General features: G+C 44.8%; 1 protein-coding gene across 1 annotated transcript in view; it reads left to right on the forward strand.

The window, feature by feature from the left end:
* The window catches only part of SPTBN5 (spectrin beta, non-erythrocytic 5), a gene marked incomplete at its 5' end in the record, with an annotated part of 344,281 nt that overhangs the window by 19,279 nt on the left and 303,464 nt on the right, over window positions 1-21,538 (forward strand). The window contains 3 exons of the mRNA XM_082275221.1: window positions 2,503-2,619; window positions 6,611-6,768; window positions 10,454-10,682. Coding sequence (XP_082131347.1) covers window positions 2,503-2,619; window positions 6,611-6,768; window positions 10,454-10,682 — 504 coding nt within the window. The remainder of the gene's footprint in view (window positions 1-2,502; window positions 2,620-6,610; window positions 6,769-10,453; window positions 10,683-21,538) is intronic.

Here is a 21,538-nt window from a genome sequence, read left to right on the forward strand (position 1 = left end):
CACCGCTCATACCACACCAGCCTCCAGCCCTCCTGTCCTGGCCCGGCTCTACAAACTGAGTGGGGGCCAGAGGTAGAGTGGGCAGAGACTCCAAAATTCTGTGTACCAATGAGCTAATCCCCCGCTGTGCAGCTATTTTTAAAAAAAAGGTCTCTTGGTCTCCTATGTTCAGTGGATGCCGGGGGACAGAAAGCAGACTATTTACCACTTTCAGGTTTAGGCAAATTAATCTGCAGCAGTCCACGACACAAGTACAGCAGCCTCTTCTATATTAGTACACTGGGGCCAGTCGGGAGCACTGCTGCAATTTATTCCGCCTAAACCTAAAAGTGCTTAAATAGTCCGCTTGGGGGACCCAGAGACAATTTTTAAAAAAAATAGCTGCACACTGGGGGATTAGCTCATTGGTGCAGAGAATTCTGGAGTCCCCGCTCTACCTCTACACCCCCCCCCCGCAACCCCAGTTGCCCAGGAGGAAGGGACAGGACCAGATATATCAGCAGTGCTCAGCTGGTCCCAGGCTCCCAGCTCCAGAGGATCCATCTTCTTGAGAAGCTGCATCTAATCCACTCCAGCCCTCAACCCCTATCCCACCCCACCCTTAACTACCCTGCCTTCACTTATCCCATTACCCCCCACCCTACCCTCATTTACCCCCTACTCCCCCCTGCCCTCATTTACCCCCTACTCCTCCCCACCCTATCCTTACTTTCCCCCTTCTCCCCCACACCCTTCCCTAACTTACCCCCTTACTCCCCCCACCCTGCCCTCACTCCACCCTATTCCCCCCCTCCCTGCCCTAACTTACCCCCCTACTTCCCCCACCCTGCCCTCACTCATCACCCTACTCCCCCCCACTCTGCCCTCACTCACCTGCCTACTCCCCCCCTACCCTTCCCTCACTTACCCCCTTACTCCCCACCCACCCTGCCCTCACTTACCCCCTAACAAACCTACACTGCCCTCACTTACCCCCTATTCCCCCTACCCTGCCCTCACTCACCCCCCTACCTTCTCCACTCTGCCCTCACTAACCCCCTTACTCCCCCCCCACCCTGCCCTCACTAACCCCCCCTACCCCCCCCCTGCTCTTACTTATCCCCCTACCCCCCCCACCCTGCCCTCACTTATCCCCCTAAGCCCCCCCCACCCTGCCATTATTTACCTCCCTACTCCCCAACCTGCCCTCACTTACTCCCTACTCCCCCCCGTCCTTGCTTACCCCCCTACTCCCCCTGTCTTCGCTTACCCCCCTACACCCCCCTGCCCTCACTTACCCCCCTACTCTGCCCCCACCCTGCCTTCACCTGCCTCCCTACCCCCCCCCCCCCTACTTTCCCACATATCGAACAGATATAACAAAGTTCTTTCAATTGGAAGTTTCAGAACAAACAGGAGCAAATAGAAAAGGTTATTGTTATGGTTTAAATATACTTATAGAGGGGTAACAGATTGGCCCATATAGATGTGGAGGGATGGGAAGAAAGTGTCAAGAGTCTGCAGCAAACAGAAAACAGGAGATGGCTGCTTATTACTCAAGCTTAAGAGACTTGTGACATTACTCACTGGTCTTGCCAGCTAGCTAGGCTGTCAATTGTTTTCATAGAAACATAAAAGTGTGATGGCAGAAAAAGACCAAGTGGTCCTTTAAGTCTACCTCTTTTTTTTTGTCTGATTATAGATGTTTTTCCTAAGCATGATTGAATTTAGATTTACTAAGGCTGGGATAACACCACCATTACAATGTGCAGCCGCTGGTGTGCGGTGCATAGGAGTACTGAAAGGTGGCGTGAAGTCCCCTTTAGTGCATGGTTTTCTTTAATTTCTTTTTTTTTTTTTTTTACACTTCATTTAAGTCTCTGCACAGCAGAATGTGGAGAGGAGGTGGAGGGATATGTTTTGCTGTGCGATGAGCTGTAATAAAATGACGCTTGCATCATTTTATCACAGCTCACATCAATGCAACGCATTGGTGTAATTTACACATGTTGAAAACAAAGTATTTTGCCATGTCTTTGCGCTGTATATGTGTTGGGTAATGCTGTGCAATGCAGTGGAGTGAACTATCCCTTACTATTGACTCATTTTCAGGGCAATTGCCAGTAAAAAAAAAAAAAAAAAAATGGTTTGGCAAAATTGGTCTTCCCACCTATCATTTAATTGCCTATCATTTCATCCCTTACCTTTGACCAAGGCAAAAATAAAAGGAACTTGCAGCATGCACACTCAGTCATCGCCCTGAGATGAAAGATATATAAAACTGTGACAGCTTCTAGACAAGTTCTAGAAACTGGCATCCTGGTATAATCAAACATAAATGTTGAATTTTAAATATACGTCTTCCAGAGCAATCATCTACATACATTATACAGTAATGTTACATCTTAATTTACGTTAGAACCATAGTGGTATTATTTGTAGTGACAGATCGCTATAGTGACAGCTTTGTTATAGGTAGACCATGTCCTCCTATTTTATTAACTCACCTTATCTCTATTCTAGGTCCCTGTGAAGCTTATTGGTCCAGAAAATATCGTAGATGGAGATCGGACATTAATTTTAGGACTGATTTGGATTATTATCCTGCGATTCCAGATTGCTTCCATCACATTGGATAAGGTACAGCTGAAGTCCTGAACTCTAGATCCTCTAGTTGCAGGGATTAGTATGTAAACTGACCAATGAAACTGAAGTAAAAGCAAGTTCCTGTGATGCCCATACAAATTAGTCTGCATGATTGCAGTGCTTAGCATGCTGGGTATTTGCTATGGAGAAAAATAATGTTTCTGCTTGCTTATAGTTGATACATTTGTTTCTTATTAACACTTGGCAGATCTATGCGCATAGGTGTGCACAGCTTATTGCATTAGGGTGTGCACCCCAAAACTCAAACCCTCTAAATTTTGAGACAAGGAAGGGACTAAGGACAGAGATTCCCCAGTCCCTTTCTTTGCAGCCTCAGCTGTACTGGACAGTGATTGAATTGGAAGTGCTCTGTGCTAAACGGCTTCCTGTTTATTCACAAACTGAAGCATTTCAAACAGTTTACTATGCTTCGGCTATGAATGAACACAGCGTGTGATTGGTACCAATTACTCATTGTGTTTATTTAGAAAAGGAAGTTGATTGTCAATGACATATTAACTGGCTCCTTCCCGCTCTCTATCCTGAAATTATCTGCTGCACCATTCTGCAGGAGAGGAGGAAAGACAGCGCAGCAAGGGCAATCTGCACGCCACTTGGTGATTATGGTGTGCCCAGGCCACACCGGACACACCCCGGTGCAGACATCTACTGTATGTCTATGCGGCTGCATTCTGCATGTAGGGCAGCCCATCTCTTTCAGTGGGCTGCCCTACATGCAGAAACTTGGGGTGAAAAAAGGCCGGACCGTTTGTTTTTTTAAATCAAACCACACAGACTTGCTTGGTGCCACAGCACACAAACGCAGGAGTTTTTCTGATGCGTGGGGAGAGCCATTAGCAACTAATGGCACCCCGCACGTCTGCTAATAAGCAGAGCTTTTCTCTCACTTGTGTGCGCATTCCCAACACACAATAATGTGAATGTAGACTAAAGTTCCATATATAAAGTATTTTTTACCAAGGTGTGTTAGGGTTGAATTGTGCAAATATTGCTGTAACTTGTTACTTCAGCCTCCTGGCTTAATCACTTGCCACACAGCTGCTGATAGGCCTTAGGTCTGCTCTTCAGACCAACACAAGTACCCTTCAGTCAAGTTCCCTAGAAGCTTACTTGGGATCAGCTTTGCGTTGTGCTGTCATTGACTATGTCTGCCTCCTGCAGCCTCTCTCTCTTAGAGAGGATGGGAGCCCTCCTGACTCCCATACACAGACCTTGTGTCTGTAGAGTGGAGTCCTCCTGACTCCCGGGCCAGATCTCCTGACTGCCGGGTGGAGCCATCTCCAACTGGGAGCTCTGAGTGCTAACCACGAGACTATAATAAACCCACCTGTGCAATTACCATGCCTGCCTCTGCAAAAATGAGGCCTAGATTGCTAACACACACAGTGACCCGGGGTCGCCTCTCTACATATACCCCCCCCCCATTTCGCACCGAAGGAAGAAACATATAACCTTTCACACTGGCACCTCTGTACTACCTCCTCCAGGGGTCCAAACCTGTCTGACTTACTTCCTAAAGGGGCACTCCACCCACATATTTTTCCGGGTGTGCGTCTACAAGCACTTCTTCCTGACCTTTGGGGTCCCACTGATCTCTCTATCATCCCATCTATCTTCTGACCCTGGGTTCCTACATTTCTTTTCACCTTTCTTTTTATCTCTCCCAGACCTACTCTCCCAGGACTGTGGAGGACCCACTTCTATTACACCTGTCTCACTACCTGACTCAACCAGCACTATCTGTGTTTAAGGTTCACTACTACCTGTGGGGTTACCCTTAGCCACCAATTTCTCAGAAATATACAGATCAGCATTGTCAAAAACATCAAGAACGAACAATTGTCCCACTGCTTGCTGGACAGCTGTGGAGGGACCACATACAGGCAAGCAGTTACTCTCAATGGGACCTTCCCACAGTTTCACATCGCTCCCTGTTGTCCATCAACGACTGTTCTACCAAGAAAAATGTTTCCACACCAGTCTCTTTACCCATTTCTGTTACTGCTGGTATTTTTAATACCTCTTACCTGAACAACAGTGCTCTCGAGTGCCTCTCATACACAACCACTGTATGAAGCCATCCAGCTTACTGTGAGACAACTTTCCACATGAACACAAAACATTGCATTAAGTGATTCCACCATTGGCTATCTCTGCACAGTACGGCCTGCAATATCCAACTCCAATCAGCCATACCCCATGGTACAAGTTCTCCAAACGCAGGAGAGGATGGAAAGATTTACATTGGCTGTACACTTCATGATGCTAGCATTTCTTTCAGCATGTCTGTCACAAAATAGACATAATTTTTCTCTGTATGCATTGTGGACAAATTTGTGCTGTGAATTCACACTCGCTCAGACCTTCAGGCTTGAGAGGGTTAATCTCTACAACAGCCAATGAACCTGTGAACTATGGCTCTGCAGCATCTCCATTTGTCAAAGCAGCAAAAGTGTCCACCCCCCTATTACCTTCAGATATTTCTTTCCACCATGCTAATATCCTAGTAGTCATACTATCCCAGTCTGCCCTGTTTGTGCTTCAATCAGCAGCACTGCGCAGCACTTCTCCATCTACCCAAGGAGACACAGTGACAGGACAGAGTGGCTCAGCAGCAGACACAATGCCCATATCACTTTGGCTTAAACTAAACTGTGGCAATACCTTTTTAACCATAGCAGGTTGAGGTACCCTCACCATTGTGAGCAGATAGAGCTTCATTCAACACATCAATTTTTCCATTTTCATTGACAGACTGCATTAAACCAATATCACCATGATCATTTTCAACCATTTCAGTTTTGGCATTTAACAAAATTCTTATCACCAGGTTCAAGTACCCTCTTGTCCATCACAGCAGAACCATAGTTGCCCCAGGCAACCTCTGACTCCAACATACAGAGCTCCCTGGAGGTTTCTAGGGACACATTTTTTGCCATGGGAGACTACACTCTCCCCACAGAACTTCTCCAGCATTCTCCCACTGGCTGTAACGGATCCTCTTGAGCCCACCAGCCATAGGTTTCATTCGGATCACTCCATCATTCACTTTAGGTCTCCCAATTAACCTTGACTTTGTTGCCTCGGGCAACAACATTCATCTTTTCAGTAACAGATACAGTTCGTCAAAAACTTTTTTTGGTGTACTGTCTCCTTAAGGCTAAGAAATGACACACAACTCTTTGCTCACACAGCAAAGCACAAACAGACAGTCTCGGGCACACATGGTTTCTGGCATTCGAGGATCTGGACCACCGCCATCTTTGCCCCCATTCTCCACCAATTGTAAAGTTCCAGGGGTGATTAAATTCTAGTGGTGCATGCGTTTCCAAGAAATCGTGCCAGTCCAGACTGCATTTTTAAGGGCATGGCAGCCCACTTTTATTTAAAGGAACAGAAAGTTTAAAAAACAACAACAGCTATTTCCCTCACAGGGGGTTCCACCATTACTGTAAGTTGTTTCTTTAGTCTCCTGGCTTACTCACTTGCTACACACCTGCAGCCTCTCTCTCTTAGAGAGGATGGGAGCCCTCCTGACTTCCATACACAGACCTCGTGTCTGGAAAGTGGAGTCCTCCTGACTCCTGGGACAGACCTGCTGTCTGCCAGGTGGAGCCATCGCCAACTGGGAGCCCTGAGTGCTAACCCTGGGACTATATTAAACCCAGCCCCCACCTGTGCAATCAGCCTGCCTGCCTCTGCAAACAACAGGCTTAGATTGCTAACACACACAGTGACCGGGGGTCGCCTCTCTACAGTACACATGAGGTATTATTCACGTGCAGAATACCCCTTTGAGTCAGGATATACAATAATACAACTACTAACAAAGCTGCTTGGTGTGTAATTCATCTCCTATCCCCTAACAGCTTAATAAAATAAGTTTCAAAACGTTGGTTTTTTCATTTTCTTACAGTTTAAAAAAAAATAATATTCCTCTTTAATATTTTGTCCTTGTAACCAGGATGAGTTTGGTGCTACTGCAGCTCAAGCATCGGCCAAAGAAGCTCTTCTTATATGGTGTCAAATTAAAACAGCCCCCTACTCCAATGTGGATGTGCAGGATTTCTCCAAGAGCTGGCGGGATGGCCTTGCATTCAATGCTCTCATTCATGCTCACAGGTAATTTCATTTCCCTGAAAGATAATAAAAGTACAGTATGTCTTTTTACCATGGCAGAGATGGGGGTAGAACCTCTGTCAGGTTTTATTACTGTCTCTAGGTCCAATTGGCAAATTGTCCATCAGGTGCTGTCCCAGTCTATGCGTCATAGTATGACAGGGTGTTACTTGGATATGAAGTGAGGTTTAAAAATCTCCCCAAAGGGATACAGTAATACAAACCTTACAGGTTTTTTAAGCCTTCCCTTCTCAACCCAAATGAAAAGGTTTTGGTGTGAACTGTTGTTTAATGTTGAAAAAGTTTAAAATTTTATTTTTTTCCTTTACATATCTGATTCCATTTGTGATGGATAATGGATTGATGATTAAAGCAGTTTTAAACCCAAAACCAATAATGTAATAAATTGCAGCTTACCAGTCATTAGATGCAGTGCCTGCCTTTGTTTTTTAGGCTTTTTCCTCTGTTTTCACTGATGATCCGACCAGTGACACACCTCCTGCATGAACACAGGGAGCACCTTTGGACAGCAGCATTGCCAGTCTGGGGGAGGGGAGTGTTAGTTGTATGAGCAGATTTATATATACTAACAAATTGAATGCAAACATCAGCTAATACGTCATAATCAGTTAGCCTCTTCATCAAAGCCAGGTGGCTCTGATGAAGAGGGTTCTCCCTTGAAAGGCGTCAGCCCTACCAGCACGGACACTATCCAGTCCTTCTGCAGCACATGCAGAATCCTTGTCCTGGAGGTCACCAGACTGTATTAGGATTTTTATATGCGTAATTACAGCATGCGTTTGTGAGTATGATATATGACACTCTTTTTTAGCCTTCAATAAATGTTTTATGATATTGCACTAGGTCGGTGCGCCCTTCTCTTGTTTTAGTTGTGTTCTATACATGTAATAGGGTGCCACTGAACATGAATGCACGACTTCACATTGCACTGTGCTTAGTGCATTACCCTCGGTGGCGGTAACCCACATGTTTCTGCAACAAGATGCTGTGATTGGGTCCTTATTTTGTCCGTGCCTTTCTTGATATATCCCTCCCTTGGTGAATAAAGCTGTTTAGCTTTTGTTTTGTTTTTTTTTAACTCTTACTTTAAACTGATAACCATTAACATAAATGTATCTCTTTATGACCTTTGCTCCATCGTAAACAAGATATAATCTGTGGGTTGCATAGTAATGATAATAGTTAGCATACCTTTTTAGAAAGAAAAATACAAAAGGCAAGATATTTTGATGTTTGTTTTAAGACTGTAGAGCAGAATTTCTCCTTCAGGCTCCATGCACACTAGTGTTTTTTTAAGCTCCCAGAAGACATTAGCATTTCTTTCTGCTCCTAGAAGCTAAATAGTGTTGTCCTATGCACACTACTTTAGACTGTTAGCGTTTTTTGAAGCTCAGCTTCTAGGAGCAGAAAAAAAATTGTTTTTGTGGAGCAGCGGCGGCAGTGGCGGCTGGTGCTCAAAGTTTTTGGGGGGACGCAAACAGAAAAATGAGTGACCAGCGTGCCCCCAATCAATGCAGAGTGCCACAGCATGCCCCCATCAATGCAGAATGCCACAGCATTACCCCCAATCAATGCAGAGTGCCACAGCATTGCCCCCAATCAATGCAGAATGCCACAGCATGCACCCCAATCAATGCAGAGTGCCACAGCGTGCCTCCCAATCAATGCAGAGCGCCACAGCGTGCTCCCCAATCAATGCAGAGTGCCACAGCGTGCCCCCCAATCAATGCAGAGCGCCACAGCATTGTCCCCAATCATTGCAAAGCGCCACAGCATTGTCCCCAATCAATGCAGAGCGCCACAGCATTGTCCCCAATCATTGCAGAGCGCCACAGCATTGTCCCCAATCATTGCAGAGCGCCACAGCATTGTTCCCAATCATTGCAGACTGCAGAGCGCCACAGAATTGTCCCCAATCATTGCAGAGCGCCACAGCATTGTCCCCAATCATTGCAGAGCGCCACAGCGTGCCCCCTTCAATGCAGTGTGGGCTCCCCCCCCCAAGACCAATGCACTTACCTGTCAGCGGCTTCTCTTCAGTCCCAGTGGCGGCGGCTTTTCCTCACTCTGTCCCCCGGCGCGTCTCCACGAGTACTTCCGGTCCCGCCTCCTCCTCGGCCAATGGCAAGGGGTTTGCCTTGCGGCCAATCAGGAAGCGCGTATCGGACGCGCTTCCTGATTGGCCAGGAGGAGGATCGGTGTGGCAATAGCGAATTTTCATTCGCTATTGTCACACAATGGGTGGAGTCGGGACGCACTGCTCTGCGCCCCGGCTCCACCCTTTGCATCACCCGCTTAGAGCCTCTGGCTCTAAGCGGGTGATGTAAAAAAAAAAAAACCCCATTAAGCTCCATGCGTCCGGCGCCCTGCATGCAGATTAGGGGGCCGGACGCATGGATGGGGGCGTGGCGCCCCTGCACCCCATATACACCAGCCGCCACTGAGTGGCGGCTCTACACCACACCAAACCCCCCCCCCCTCCCGGACCACACCAGCCTGCACGCCATACCCCCCCATAACCGCCCCCGTACCCCCCCACGGTCGCCGGCTCATTCACCCTGAAGATGTGGAGGGCAGGCAGGCAGCAGCGGCGGCGGCTTCTCCTCTGTCTCCTGCGTCTCCTCCCTCCTCCTCCTCCTTGGCCAATAACATGGCTTCTCCTTTTGGCCAATCGGGAAACAGGTCTCAGGACCCGCTTCCTGATTGGCCAGGAGAAGGAGCCGTGTGACAGTAGTGAATATTCATTCGCTATTGTCACACAACTGGGTGGGCTCAGGGCACAGTGCCCCGAGCCCACCCTTTTTTGAAGCCTATTAGAGCCTCTGACTTTAATCACGTGCTTCAAAAAAAAAAAAAAAAACCACCATTGAAATCCATGCGTCCGGCGCTTAGGGGGCTGGATGCATGGTTAGGGGGGGCGGCCCCCCTGTGCCCCCAATGGTCTGGCCGCCACTGTTGTAGAGTTTCTTGGAGCATTTTTCCAGCAGAAAAAAAAAAAAGCTGAATGCTCCTAACTGCTCCTAAATGCTATTAAAATGCTAGTAACAGCTTTTTTTTTTTTTTTTTTTAGCTTTTTTTTTCATGTATTGCAAAAACGCTAATAAAATGTTAATGCTCCTAAAAGCTTTTAAATGCTTCTCAAAGCTACTAAAAATGCTACCAGAAGCTGGCACAAAAATACTATTATCAGCATTTTTCATCTAGCATTTTTTTCTAGCTTTTCTTGAGCTTATGAAAAACACTAGTGTGCATGATGACTTAGTAGTACCTGTACCCCTCAATGTTTCTCGATAGCACCAACGACTATTCCTACTAGTAAATGAGTCTGTTGTTTCCATAGTTAAAGCTGAAACTTAATCTGTTAATATTTTGCATTCTCTGGTACCTCCCTGCTCCTTATCAAATATGACTATTTTATACTGTATTATAAGTTTTCCCTGTAAAATGTGACTTTATTATTTGGTCGCTTAGAGGTTAAGTAAGGTTTGTTATTTGCAGTATCACATGGCTATATGTTCCGATGAATTATGGTTGATTGATGTAGATTATTTAGGAAAGTTAGCAATGGTAACCCATGTACTTCTCTCATGACTGGTTTCCTTTAATTGTTTACAGGATTTATTTTATGCCCTGTACGGACCATATAAAATATTATTTTTTGTCCTAGGCCTGACCTTATTGATTACGACTCTCTAAGGCCAACCAAGCCAATGTACAACTTGAATAATGCCTTTGACGTGGCAGAAACAAAACTGGGTATCTCCAAGCTCCTGGATGCTGAAGATGTGGTGATCCCACACCCAGATGAGAAGTCCATCATGACATACGTGTCTCTGTATTACCATTACTTTTCCAAGATGAAGCAAGGGAAGACAGTCCAGAAAAGGGTTGGCAATGTAAGTTCAACTTCACTATACACTGCATAAGGCATTCTAATGTTACCAATGTTGTAATAGCAGCAGAATTAATCGTGGTAGGACAATATCTTTTTTTTGCATCAGAGGAATTGAGTTTCAGTTTATTGGTTATCTATAGAGATAAGCAGCATTTTTTTGCATTTTTTATCTTTGTGTGTCTATGTGAAAAGAGTGCAAATGCTGAACGAAATAAGATAAATGTGATTTTTTTCTTGTTTAGTGAGCAAAGGGTATGGATGTCTTTATCAGTTTCCATGCCACAGTTGAAAACTTCTGTGTTTATCTAATAGCCATGAAGAACGGGGAGTCTTTATTTCCCAAAAATGCATTGGCTTGTCATACTCTTTGCGATTTCTAATAAATGCCTTTTGGACTCGCCTTCCATCTTGCATCTACTGGACACCAAGCGCTCCTTTCTACCTATTCTTCCTTGGAGGTGGGAGTAGTTCAGACACAGTGACAAATACTGGCCACACATGGCACATATTTTGGACATTTTAAATAGATTCAGCCAGTTTGCAAACTATAAAACATTGGAATACATCAGTGCAACCTACCCTGGGGCTGGGCAAAGGGGTAGGCAGAAGAGGTGGCTGCATTGGGTACTTCAGCAGAAGGGCGGGGGGGGGGGGGGTACAAAAAGGGCAGATCTTGCAACTTTGACTTTTTTTGCTTCATGGTCAACATAATGGTCAGCAAAGGCTGCTGCACCTCCCAAAATGATCTGCTCTAGAAAATACAACACTCTACTCCTGATTATACCTCTGCCTTTTCTGGTTAAAAGGATCCTGTCCAGACAGGCACATGATGTCTGCAGTTTTCAGTTTATTTGGAAAATGTAGTGCCTTGCTGTCAATGATTCACTGACCCATGCAGAGAAGGTCTTCTGTCTTTTCTCAAACTTTTCTGATCTTCATACTTTTTTCCCATTTTTAATTAATTGAGTATTGAAACCAAAATTTCAGCAAAATAGCCGAAATATAAACTTTCATGAGGTCAACATTATCAGCCAAAGTTTTGGTCTAATGGCAGGTTTCCTTAATGGTAGGACTCTTGTTCTTGGACAACGTCATATGACTGCACCCAGTTTAGCCGCAATCGAGCGCCCCCAACGATAGCGGGCGCTCCGTGTTCCTGGGACATGGCACGACCCCGATTTTGGCAAAAAGCCCTGGCTCCTTACCCATGTGATTGGCTTTGTCCAATCACACCAGATCACATGTAATCTCTCTCTCTCACACTGACAGAGTGTGAGGTGAGGAGAGCTGATAAGCGGCATCTGCTCACAGGAAAAACATGTAAAGGTAATCAGGGCACTAATCATCAGTGCCCTGATTAAAATGCAGCCCCAAATGTGCCCATCAGGGATACCACTCTGTGCCCATCAGTGACATCAGTCTGTGCCCATCAGTGACACCAGTCTGTGCTCATCAGTTATGCCATACAGTGCTACCTTTCAGTGCCCATCAGTGCCTGCCCACCACTGCCGCCCATCACTTCCCCTTAGTGCTGCCCATTAGTCCCCATCAGTGCTACCTATCACTGCCCATAAGTGCCCCTATCAGTGCTTATTAGTGCAGCCTATCAGTGCCCATCAGTGCGGCCTATCAGTGCCCATCATTGCCGCCTATCAGTGCTCATCAGTGCTGTATATCATAATATATATATCTGTATATCAGATTACAAGCATTTCCAGACAATCTCACATGTGTCTTTATCCCTACACAGACTGTGTACATTCTGAGCTGTACCTTACTAGGCCTGATATACACAGGTGTACCTATGCATACATCCGTGTGAAGGGCTATGACCATGTCTGTTCGGATGCAGTGACTGCACAGACACAGCTGGTGGTCCCAATTTGACAGCTGTGCGGTTGTGTGCCTCCAAATGCATACAGTGTGAATTAAGGGACATACACCCGCACCCCCAAAGCTGCCAAATAGACATGAATGGGACTGCCTTCAAACAGAAAATCATGCTGTTTAAGCGCAATTTCATAGCCGCGGGTCAGTGCAATTTCAGATGTCTATGCAAGTTGCACAGACAATCTGCAAAATTAGTGCAAAACCTTTTTCAAATCAGTGCAAGTCAGAGTCGCGCGATTTGAATGGTTCCATAAGCACAAATAGGGTGCGACTTGTCGTGTGATTTTAAACTGTCAAGTTGCATGACAAGTCGCGTCTATGTGAACAGGGGCTTAGTGTTGTTTCTCTCTGGTGCTTCATTCCTCTGTTGTCAGCATGAGTTACTTCTAAGAAGTTTTTCGGTCACAGGAGATAAATTTGTGTCAGAAGGGAGGAGGGAGACAGCTCAGAATGGAGCTTGTCTATTCAGAACACAGTTCTTCTGCTGTGTGGAGGGGGTGTGTCCCTTTCCTCCAATCAGCTCTCACACACTGTTACTGTAGGCTCTCCACCCCCGCCTCTGTGCTCCTGACAGATGTAGAAAACATTTTTTACACTTTTCTGCCCTTTTGAAGGGGTGTAGGTTAGAGAAGACTGCAGCTAAACAAGTAAAACCTATGCATGAGGATTTGCTTCATCTCTGTGTATCATTTGAGGCTGTTCACTTCACTGAGTATATGTGAGGGTTCACAACCACTTTTATCGCTTGCTGCACTAATTGCCGTACCTGTGCGGCGATCAGCGGGAGCGAACCTGGGGGCGCGCCCCCATTTGTCAGCAGGGAAGCTGCTTCATGGGGCCGGGGGCTGCGATTGCTGCCGTGCAACCGTGATCGCTCCCCGTGAAGAGAGAACGGCGGTCTGCTGTTGTACACACAGCAGACCATTGTTCTCTCAGGAATCAATACAGAGTGCCTGTGATCCTCCTATTTAGGATGACAGGTCTTTGTGTTGATTCCACAAGCCCATCCCCCCACAGTTAGAAAAAACCCCCTAGGCATACATTTACCCTTTGATCACCCCTGGGTTAACCCCTTCCCTGCCAGTGTCATTATTACAATAACAGTGCATATTTTTAGCACTGATTACTGTAGTAATGTCACTGGTCCCCCCAAAAAATGTCAGTTAGGGATCTGATCTGTCTGCCGCAATGTAGCAGTCCCGCTAAAAATCGCTGATTGCCACCATTACTAGTAAAAAATAAAATAAATAAAAATTATATAAATCTTTCCCCTAGTTTGTAGATGTGATAACTTTTGCGCAAACCAATAAAAATACGCCTATTGGCGTGTTTTTACCAAAAATATGTAGCAGAATACAAATTGGCCTAAAATGATAAAAAAAAAATATTTTTTTCATTTTTTGGGGGGGGGGGGGGGGTGGGGGTGGTATATAGCAGAAAGTGAAAAGTATTGTTTTTTCTTTTTCAGAATTGTCACTCTTTTTTCGTTTATAGCGCAAAAAATAAAAATCGCAGAGGTGATCAAATACCACCAAAAGAAAGCTCTATTTGTGGGAAAAAAAGGACATCAATTTTTTTGGGTACAGCGTCGCACAATCACGCAATTGTCCATTAAAATAACACAGTGCTGAATCGCAAAAAATGGCCTGGTCATTAAGGGGGAAAATCTTCCGGTCCAGAAGTGGTTAAGTTGGCCATAGATGGATTGTTTTTTTTTTTTTTTACTCTTTGGCTGAAAAAAACCCCAAAAAAATGGATGCCTCAGTCGACATTATTATGGTGGATAGTGCAATCCTCCCTATTTAGCCATTGGCTGTAGCCACTGATTAGGAATGATTTTCCAACAAGCCAATTTAACAGAAGTTGGTCATTAGATCAACTTCTGTTGAGCGGGAGCGGCCCTCTGAACTGGCCAAATTTAATTTTAAATCCAGCTATAGAATTTGTGACCATCTTTTTTACTGCTGTATGTGCCTTCCTGTCCCAATAATAGCTGCACCATTTCTTGTACAAGCATCACAGGGACAGGAAGTGAAAGAAAATCTCCCCAATGAGGTCACAGAAATAAAGAAAAAAAAAAAAGAAACAGAATTTTTAACTTCCTCTCACTCTATCCAAAATTAAAAAGAAAAAGATTGAAGTGAGGCTAGTAATATCATCTTATTGTTTTTGGAAAATATTAAAAATATGAAATATTAACCGCTTTCGGACCGCCCGCCGCAGAAATGCTGCGTCAAGCTGAACCTCCTGCGTGAACCGCCGTAGGTATACGTCGGTCGCGCGCCTGCAGCTAGGGGGCGAGCGCACGCTCCCGCCCCACTCGGCAGCGGGGACTCCGATGCAGGGGGCATGCGGCTCCAATTTCCGCCTGGCACCTGCGATCGTTCCCTGCTGAGAGAGAAGGACGGTCAGCTGTTGTAAACACAGCCGACCATTCTTCTCTCTGGAATGATCATAGAGCCACTGTGATCCTTCTATATAGGAACACAGGTCTCTGTGATCATTTCACAAGCCCCGCCCCATACAGTTAGAAACACGCCCCTAGGTACACATTTAACCCTTTTATCGCCCCTGGGTTAACCCCTTCCCTGCCAATGGCATTATTACAGTCACAGTGCATATTTTTAACACTGATTACTGTAGTAATGTCACGGTCCCCCCAAAAGTGTAAAAAAATGTCAGTTAGGGGTCCGATCTGTCCACCGCAATGTCGTAGCCCTTCTAAAAATCGCAGATCGCCACCATTACTAGTAAAAAAAAAAACAATAAAAATGCCAAATCTTTCCCGTAGTTAGTAGACGCGATAACTTTTCACAAACCAATCAAAATATGCTTATTTTGATTTTTTTTCTACCAGGAATATATAGCAGACAACAAATTGGCCTAAAATGTAAAAAATTTTAACTTTTTTTTTTTTTTTTTTGGGAATGTTATATAGCAGGATGTGAAAAATATTGTTTTTTTTTTCAGAATTATCGCTCTATTTTTGTTTATAGTGCAAAAAAAAAAAAATTGCAGAGGTGATCAAATACCACCAAAAGAAAGCTCTATTTGTGGGAAAAAAATACATCAATTTTATTTAGGTACAGCATCGCACGACCGCGCAATTGTCTGTTAAAGTAACGCAGTGCCGAATCGCAAAAAATGGCCTGGTCATTAAGTGGTCAAATCCATCCGGTCCAGAAGTGGTTAAATAAAGGCCTTGGCTACTAAATAGAATAGTATTTAAAAAGTATGTAAAAATAATGTAGCTATACAAGGGGCCTTGTGTAATTGTATATATGTGTTCACTGTTTAGATGCATGTAATCTAACCTGTGAGCTGAGCTCCTCCAATCTCTTCTAATAGGATTATCGCCGTGCAGGAGTCTAATAAAAAGATATATATAGAATTGAATTGTTTTCTACAAGATAAAACATAAAAAATCTCAGCAGTCAAATATAACTTCTATTTACTGATAAATACATTTATTTTTAATTACTTATTTTCAGACTGATAACTAAGTAACAGTAATGTAGCACGTGCCTTTTAAAGGTGGGCAGGGTTATTATGTTGTTACGTGTGATTACGGCTGCTCTAGTGACCTGGTCCGCAGGAGGAGACTGCTCAGCAGGTGGTGAAGGATCCTTACCCCCCCCCTGGAATCTTTTGGAACGACCCATGCACATGTTAGGATCTTTCAGCAACACCTGGCTGAGATGGAAGAACATCAATGCAGGGGTGATGATGCAGGGCCATGCTCTGCCCACTCTTGCCCTGGAGGTGGGTGAAAATTCTCTGGCAGGTTTGCATATTTCTGAGCAGAATGGCACACAGGTTATGGCTCAATTGTTTTCCAAAGGCCAAATTTCTACCTATTCTGTGGAAAAGGTGGAGGTGACACTTATAGGATATTAAACACCTACATTGCTTATAGTGCTAGTTTATGTACAGCTATGTGTATGTATTATATGAGCCATTCATTAGACAATGGCATATTTTCTGCTGTGATGAGGAAAGATTCTAATAAATGTGGCTATATTGCCAAAAATAATATTTAATGCATTTCAACAGAACCCACTAAAACTGTGCAGTGGGTATTCAGGGATAGTTCACACCACAATCCCTGTAGCCATTTATACATGCATGTTTATACACATTTTTAATGCGATTTAAGGCATTTGTAATGTGTTTATAATGCATTTTAATGTCTTCCAGTGCATTGTTTTCTATTTTTATTTTTTTCACTAAGTCCTTATGCCCACTGGACGTTTTTACAGCTGCTATTTTTGGCGTCAGATGTTTTTCTCTGCAGCCAGTAAACTCCCCAGCATCTTATCCTGTGTCCATGCACACATCAGCAGTTTTTGGCAGGGGCACTTTCTGGCTGGAAAAAAACACCAGAACTAGTGGGTTTTAGTCCCGGTTCACATATGTGCGATGACAGACATCGCATGTGATTCGGAGTGCACTGCTCTGCAAATCACTTGCGATGTCAGTGCGATGCGAATTCAGCCATACAGGTTGCATGGCTGAATTTGTATCGGATACGGACACAACTCGCACAGACCACACCAGAATCAGATCACATTTTTTGGGTCCACACCAGAATCAGATCGCATGGGTGTTCACACCTATGCGATCCGATTCATGTCCGAACTGTCAGTTTGCACTGTGAAATGTGAACTGATCTGGGAATGTCGTTAACCACTTACCGCCTGCATACCGTCAAATGACGGCAGAGTGGTGTGGCTCTCGTTCTGGGACGACGTCACATGACGGCGCACCAGAACGGCCTCTCTTGCGCGCCCATGGGGGCGCGCAGTGCGGCGATCGTGGCCACGCTGTGTTGCTAGGACACGGCGCGACCCTGATCAATGACGTGGCTCTTTAACCATGTGATCGGCTGTGTCCAATCACAGCCGGTCACATGTAAATGAGGAAGTGCCGTTTATCGGCTTTCCTCGCCTCACACTGTCAGAGAGTTTGGCGAGGAGAGCCGATCAGCGACTCCTCCTCAAAGGGGAGTCTAGGACAGGTAATCAGGGCACTGATCATCAACACAAGTGATGTTGATACAGGGATCTCTCTCACTGAGCTATTGTTTTCTGACAGCAGGGACTAACACCGCCTCCCCACTTTTTCACAGTACGCAGATCAGCTCTGCAGCCATTGGCTGAAGGTGCTGATTGAATTGCCAGTTTTCCAGAAAGACCGTTCGACAGAAGCCAGTTTTGGACTGAAAGCTGGCCTGTTCCTGCTGAAACGATAAACATTTGAGGTGGATGGGGGAATCCACTGTGTCTTTGTATTCTGACACTGGCACTCCCACGCTGTCAGAATACACCGATCAGCACAGCAGTGTATTGGCTGCAAACGTTGATCGAATTCTAGTTTTCCAGCAGGAACTGTTGAATGGAGAGGGCTACACACAGATCGAAATTTGGCTTTCAAGGATGAGTTCATGTTTTGCAACATGTTACACCCATATTCTGGGTATAACATGTTACAGATGCACTGGCCCCCGCTCCCCCAATCCCCTGCTAGCGGATCCCCCCCCTGCTAGCTTTCACAATCAGCCCGCCTGGCCTTGTCATCCATTAACAATGTTCTGTGAATGGAAAAACTGCAAGGTCCAGCAGCCTTTGCGGCTGTCAGCTAGTAATTCTTAATAAACTACCACGGTGCTATTGAGCACTGTAGTACTGACCACAATACGTATATATTTATATATATATAAGATATCAGCCATAACCCTGGTATTGTTTTTTCAGCCGACGGCTGGTTTTCTCTTTCGAGCTGCTTATGAGCCAATGGAACACTTTTAGGAGCGGCTTTTTCAGAAGCGGTGGGAGGGGGCATTTCCCCGCCCCCGCCACTTGCCGGTGTCTCCCGGCTTACCGTTTACGCCAGCCTTGCCCAAGAAATGATTTGATGGTGCCGCCAGCTGGTCACAGAGGCAATCAAAGAGCAGATCAGCTTTAATTGCCTCTATGGCCTTGGAGCACAGGAGCCGCGTCCGATCCAGGGTGGAAGTAAACTTTTTGTTTTGATCTTTTGCTTTTAAAGGTAAAGAAGAGATTTGGGGTCTTTTTGACTTCAGATCTCTCCATAAAGCGGACCTTTTATCCTTATTTCTATTACAATGGATGTTTACATGGTCTAAACACCTAAGAAGAATTCCTGCATTTTTCATTTAAATTGCTCTGGTCAAAATCTCATTCCCCATTGATTGAAGGTAAAAACATCTATGGATAGTCATGAAGGACTTTGCATTGTGTGTATTCACAATTGTTTTCCAGACGAATGATTACCTGTTTCTAAATATAGATAACCTACCCCCCCCCCAAGAAGAGTACGATTTATATGATCGAAACGCATTACTATTACATTCCTTGTAATAGTAATAATAGTGATAATCAGGGGCGGCCTGTCCATTGGGGGTGCAGGGGAGCCGCCCCTCCCATCCATGCGTCCGGCCCCCTATTCTATATGCTGGGCGCCGGACACATGGATTCCAATTTTTTTTTTTGAAGCACGTGATTAGAGCCAGAGGCTCTAATAGGCTTCAAAAAAGGGTGGACTCGGGCGCAGAGCACTGCACCCTGAGCCCACCCAGTTGTGTGACAATAGCGAATTAATTCTTCTCCTGGCCAATCAGGAAGCGGGTCCCGGTTTCCCGATTGGCCGAAAGGAGAAGCCATGCCATTGGCTGAGGAGGAGGAGGGAGGAGACGCAGGAGACTGATGGGGAAGCCGCCGCTGCTGACTGCCAACTGCCCTCCACATGTCCAGGGTGAGAGGGGGAGTGAGCCGGCAACTGAGGGGGGGGGATGGTGTGTGGGCTGGTGTGGTCTGGGGGGGGGGGAGTATGGTGTGGTCCATCTGCTGGCCCCCCGGCCCATGGAGCACCAGCCACCACTGGTGATAAAAAAATGTAAAAAAAGCTCTCCGTGCTCGCATGCAGAAGCAAACGCATATGTAAGTCGGGGGCACGTGTATGTAAACAGTGTTCGCACCACATGTGTGAGAACATTAGAGCGGAAGAGATAATTCTAGCACTAGACCTCCTCTGTAACTATAAAAAGGTAACCTGTAAAGGCTTTTAAAACATCACCTATGGAGATTTGTAAGTACTGCCGTTTGTTGGCAGATTCTGTTTATATAAAAAAAATAAAAAAAAAAGATTTTAGATTCTCTTATTTTTTCAATTTTGTCATTTGAGGTCATGAGTTGGGGATCTATGTTCATTCCCCTTTATTTTTCCCATTTTTTTTTTATTTTGTCCTTCAGGGTTAGGCGTTGAGACCTTTGTTCATTCCTCTTCGTTTCCCCCAATTTTAATTTTTTTTTCTCTTTCCTCCTGCTTTATCAGATGCATTATATGTGATTTCTTTAATTTTTCATTGGTATTTCATATCATAAATATTTGTATTTGTGTTCATTTATGTTCATAGGTGATTTACTTTTGTATGTGAAATGCTTTTATTTGCTTATCAAGACACATGGGGGAACTGATCACATCGCCTATGACCTGTGATAGAAGGGGGTGGCTCCTATTTAAGAAGTGTGGATTCAGTATTCTCCTAGGTTTTGAAGAAGCATGTTGTCAGTGTGAAACGCGTCAACCATGGTCTGTGTCCTTGTCCTGGTGGCAGTTTTTTACAGGTTTCAATGAATCTATTGGACCGGCCGAGGTGTGCAGCCAATTTCTTTCCCAAGTACTGTTGTTTGTTGCCATTCCACAAGTGTGGGCAGTTTTTAAAGCGGGACGTGTTGGGTAGCTATTTACTCGCCGTAACATCATCTTTCATACTATATAAAAAAATCTGGGTATATATTGTGTTTTTTTCTTTTTTTAATTCATTAAAATGTATTTGAAAAACTGCTGTGCAAATACTGTGTGACATAAAAATTGCAACTATTGCCATTTTATTTCCTAGGGTTTCTGCTAAAAAATATATTCTTAGCTCAATCTTGTCAGGATTCAATTACAAGATGATCCACGGCCCTTCAGTCGCAACTCCCCCTGTATAGTGAATTCTCCGTCTGCTGGCCAGGAGATGCGACGACACATAGCAACTTAAGCATAGCGTAGACACATCTGATTTTATTTCAAGTTTCGCTCACATTTAAAGGAAGTTTGAGCGGCAAAAACTGCATTAAACTGGTTACAATTCATGGGTCAACTTAACAATAGGACATATCTCACAGAAACAATACATGAAAAGGCCCTTGCGTTCCCCATACATCTCTGTCAAAATTGTGTTTTGTGGGAGAGCCGCTCCGTCTGTGTTCAGCTGTCTTGATGTGTTAATGTAAGCAATTGTCAATTGTGTTCAGGTGTTGTCTGTCGTCTATATGCAAAAATTCCAACTGCCACGTGTCCAGGGTGTATGAATGAGGTGTGTTTAATATAATTGCAAGTGGCCACATTCCATTGTAGAGTGGGCACGAGCTGAAATGTATTATGAAATATAATATTTCAGTAAGGCGCATTGATACACTCTTTCATATATATATATAATGTTTGGGAGTTATAAGCAGTTTTCTAGAAAAGAAATACTGATTTATACATGTAAACAAAAATTGCCATAAAAGACTTGGTCTTCAAGTGGTTAAAGTGGAAGTTCAGGCAAAACCTAACTAACGCTAAACCTGCTCTCTGCCACATTCTAAACCTAATCTATGTAAAGCAAAAATCGAAATCCTTACCTTTTCTGCATCTGATCTGGTCCGGTCTCAGCATCTGCTGTCAACAGTGGCTTCAGTGTGGAGGTGGGTGCAAGAGAGGCAGCCAGAAACAGAAGCCCCATAGTAAGTCTATGGGTGACGTCACTTCCCAGGCATTTCACAGCCATTGTCGGTCCTCTCCTGCACCGAGCTTCCACCGCTGGAGACCGGACCAGATCGACTGCAGAATAGGTAAGTACAGAGATTTTTGCTTTACAGGGATCAGGGTACAGGGTAACTCTTCCTGTCACAGTGT

This window comes from Pelophylax lessonae (assembly GCF_965119305.1).
Source record: "Pelophylax lessonae genome assembly, chromosome: 13".
Lineage (NCBI taxonomy): Eukaryota > Metazoa > Chordata > Amphibia > Anura > Ranidae > Pelophylax > Pelophylax lessonae.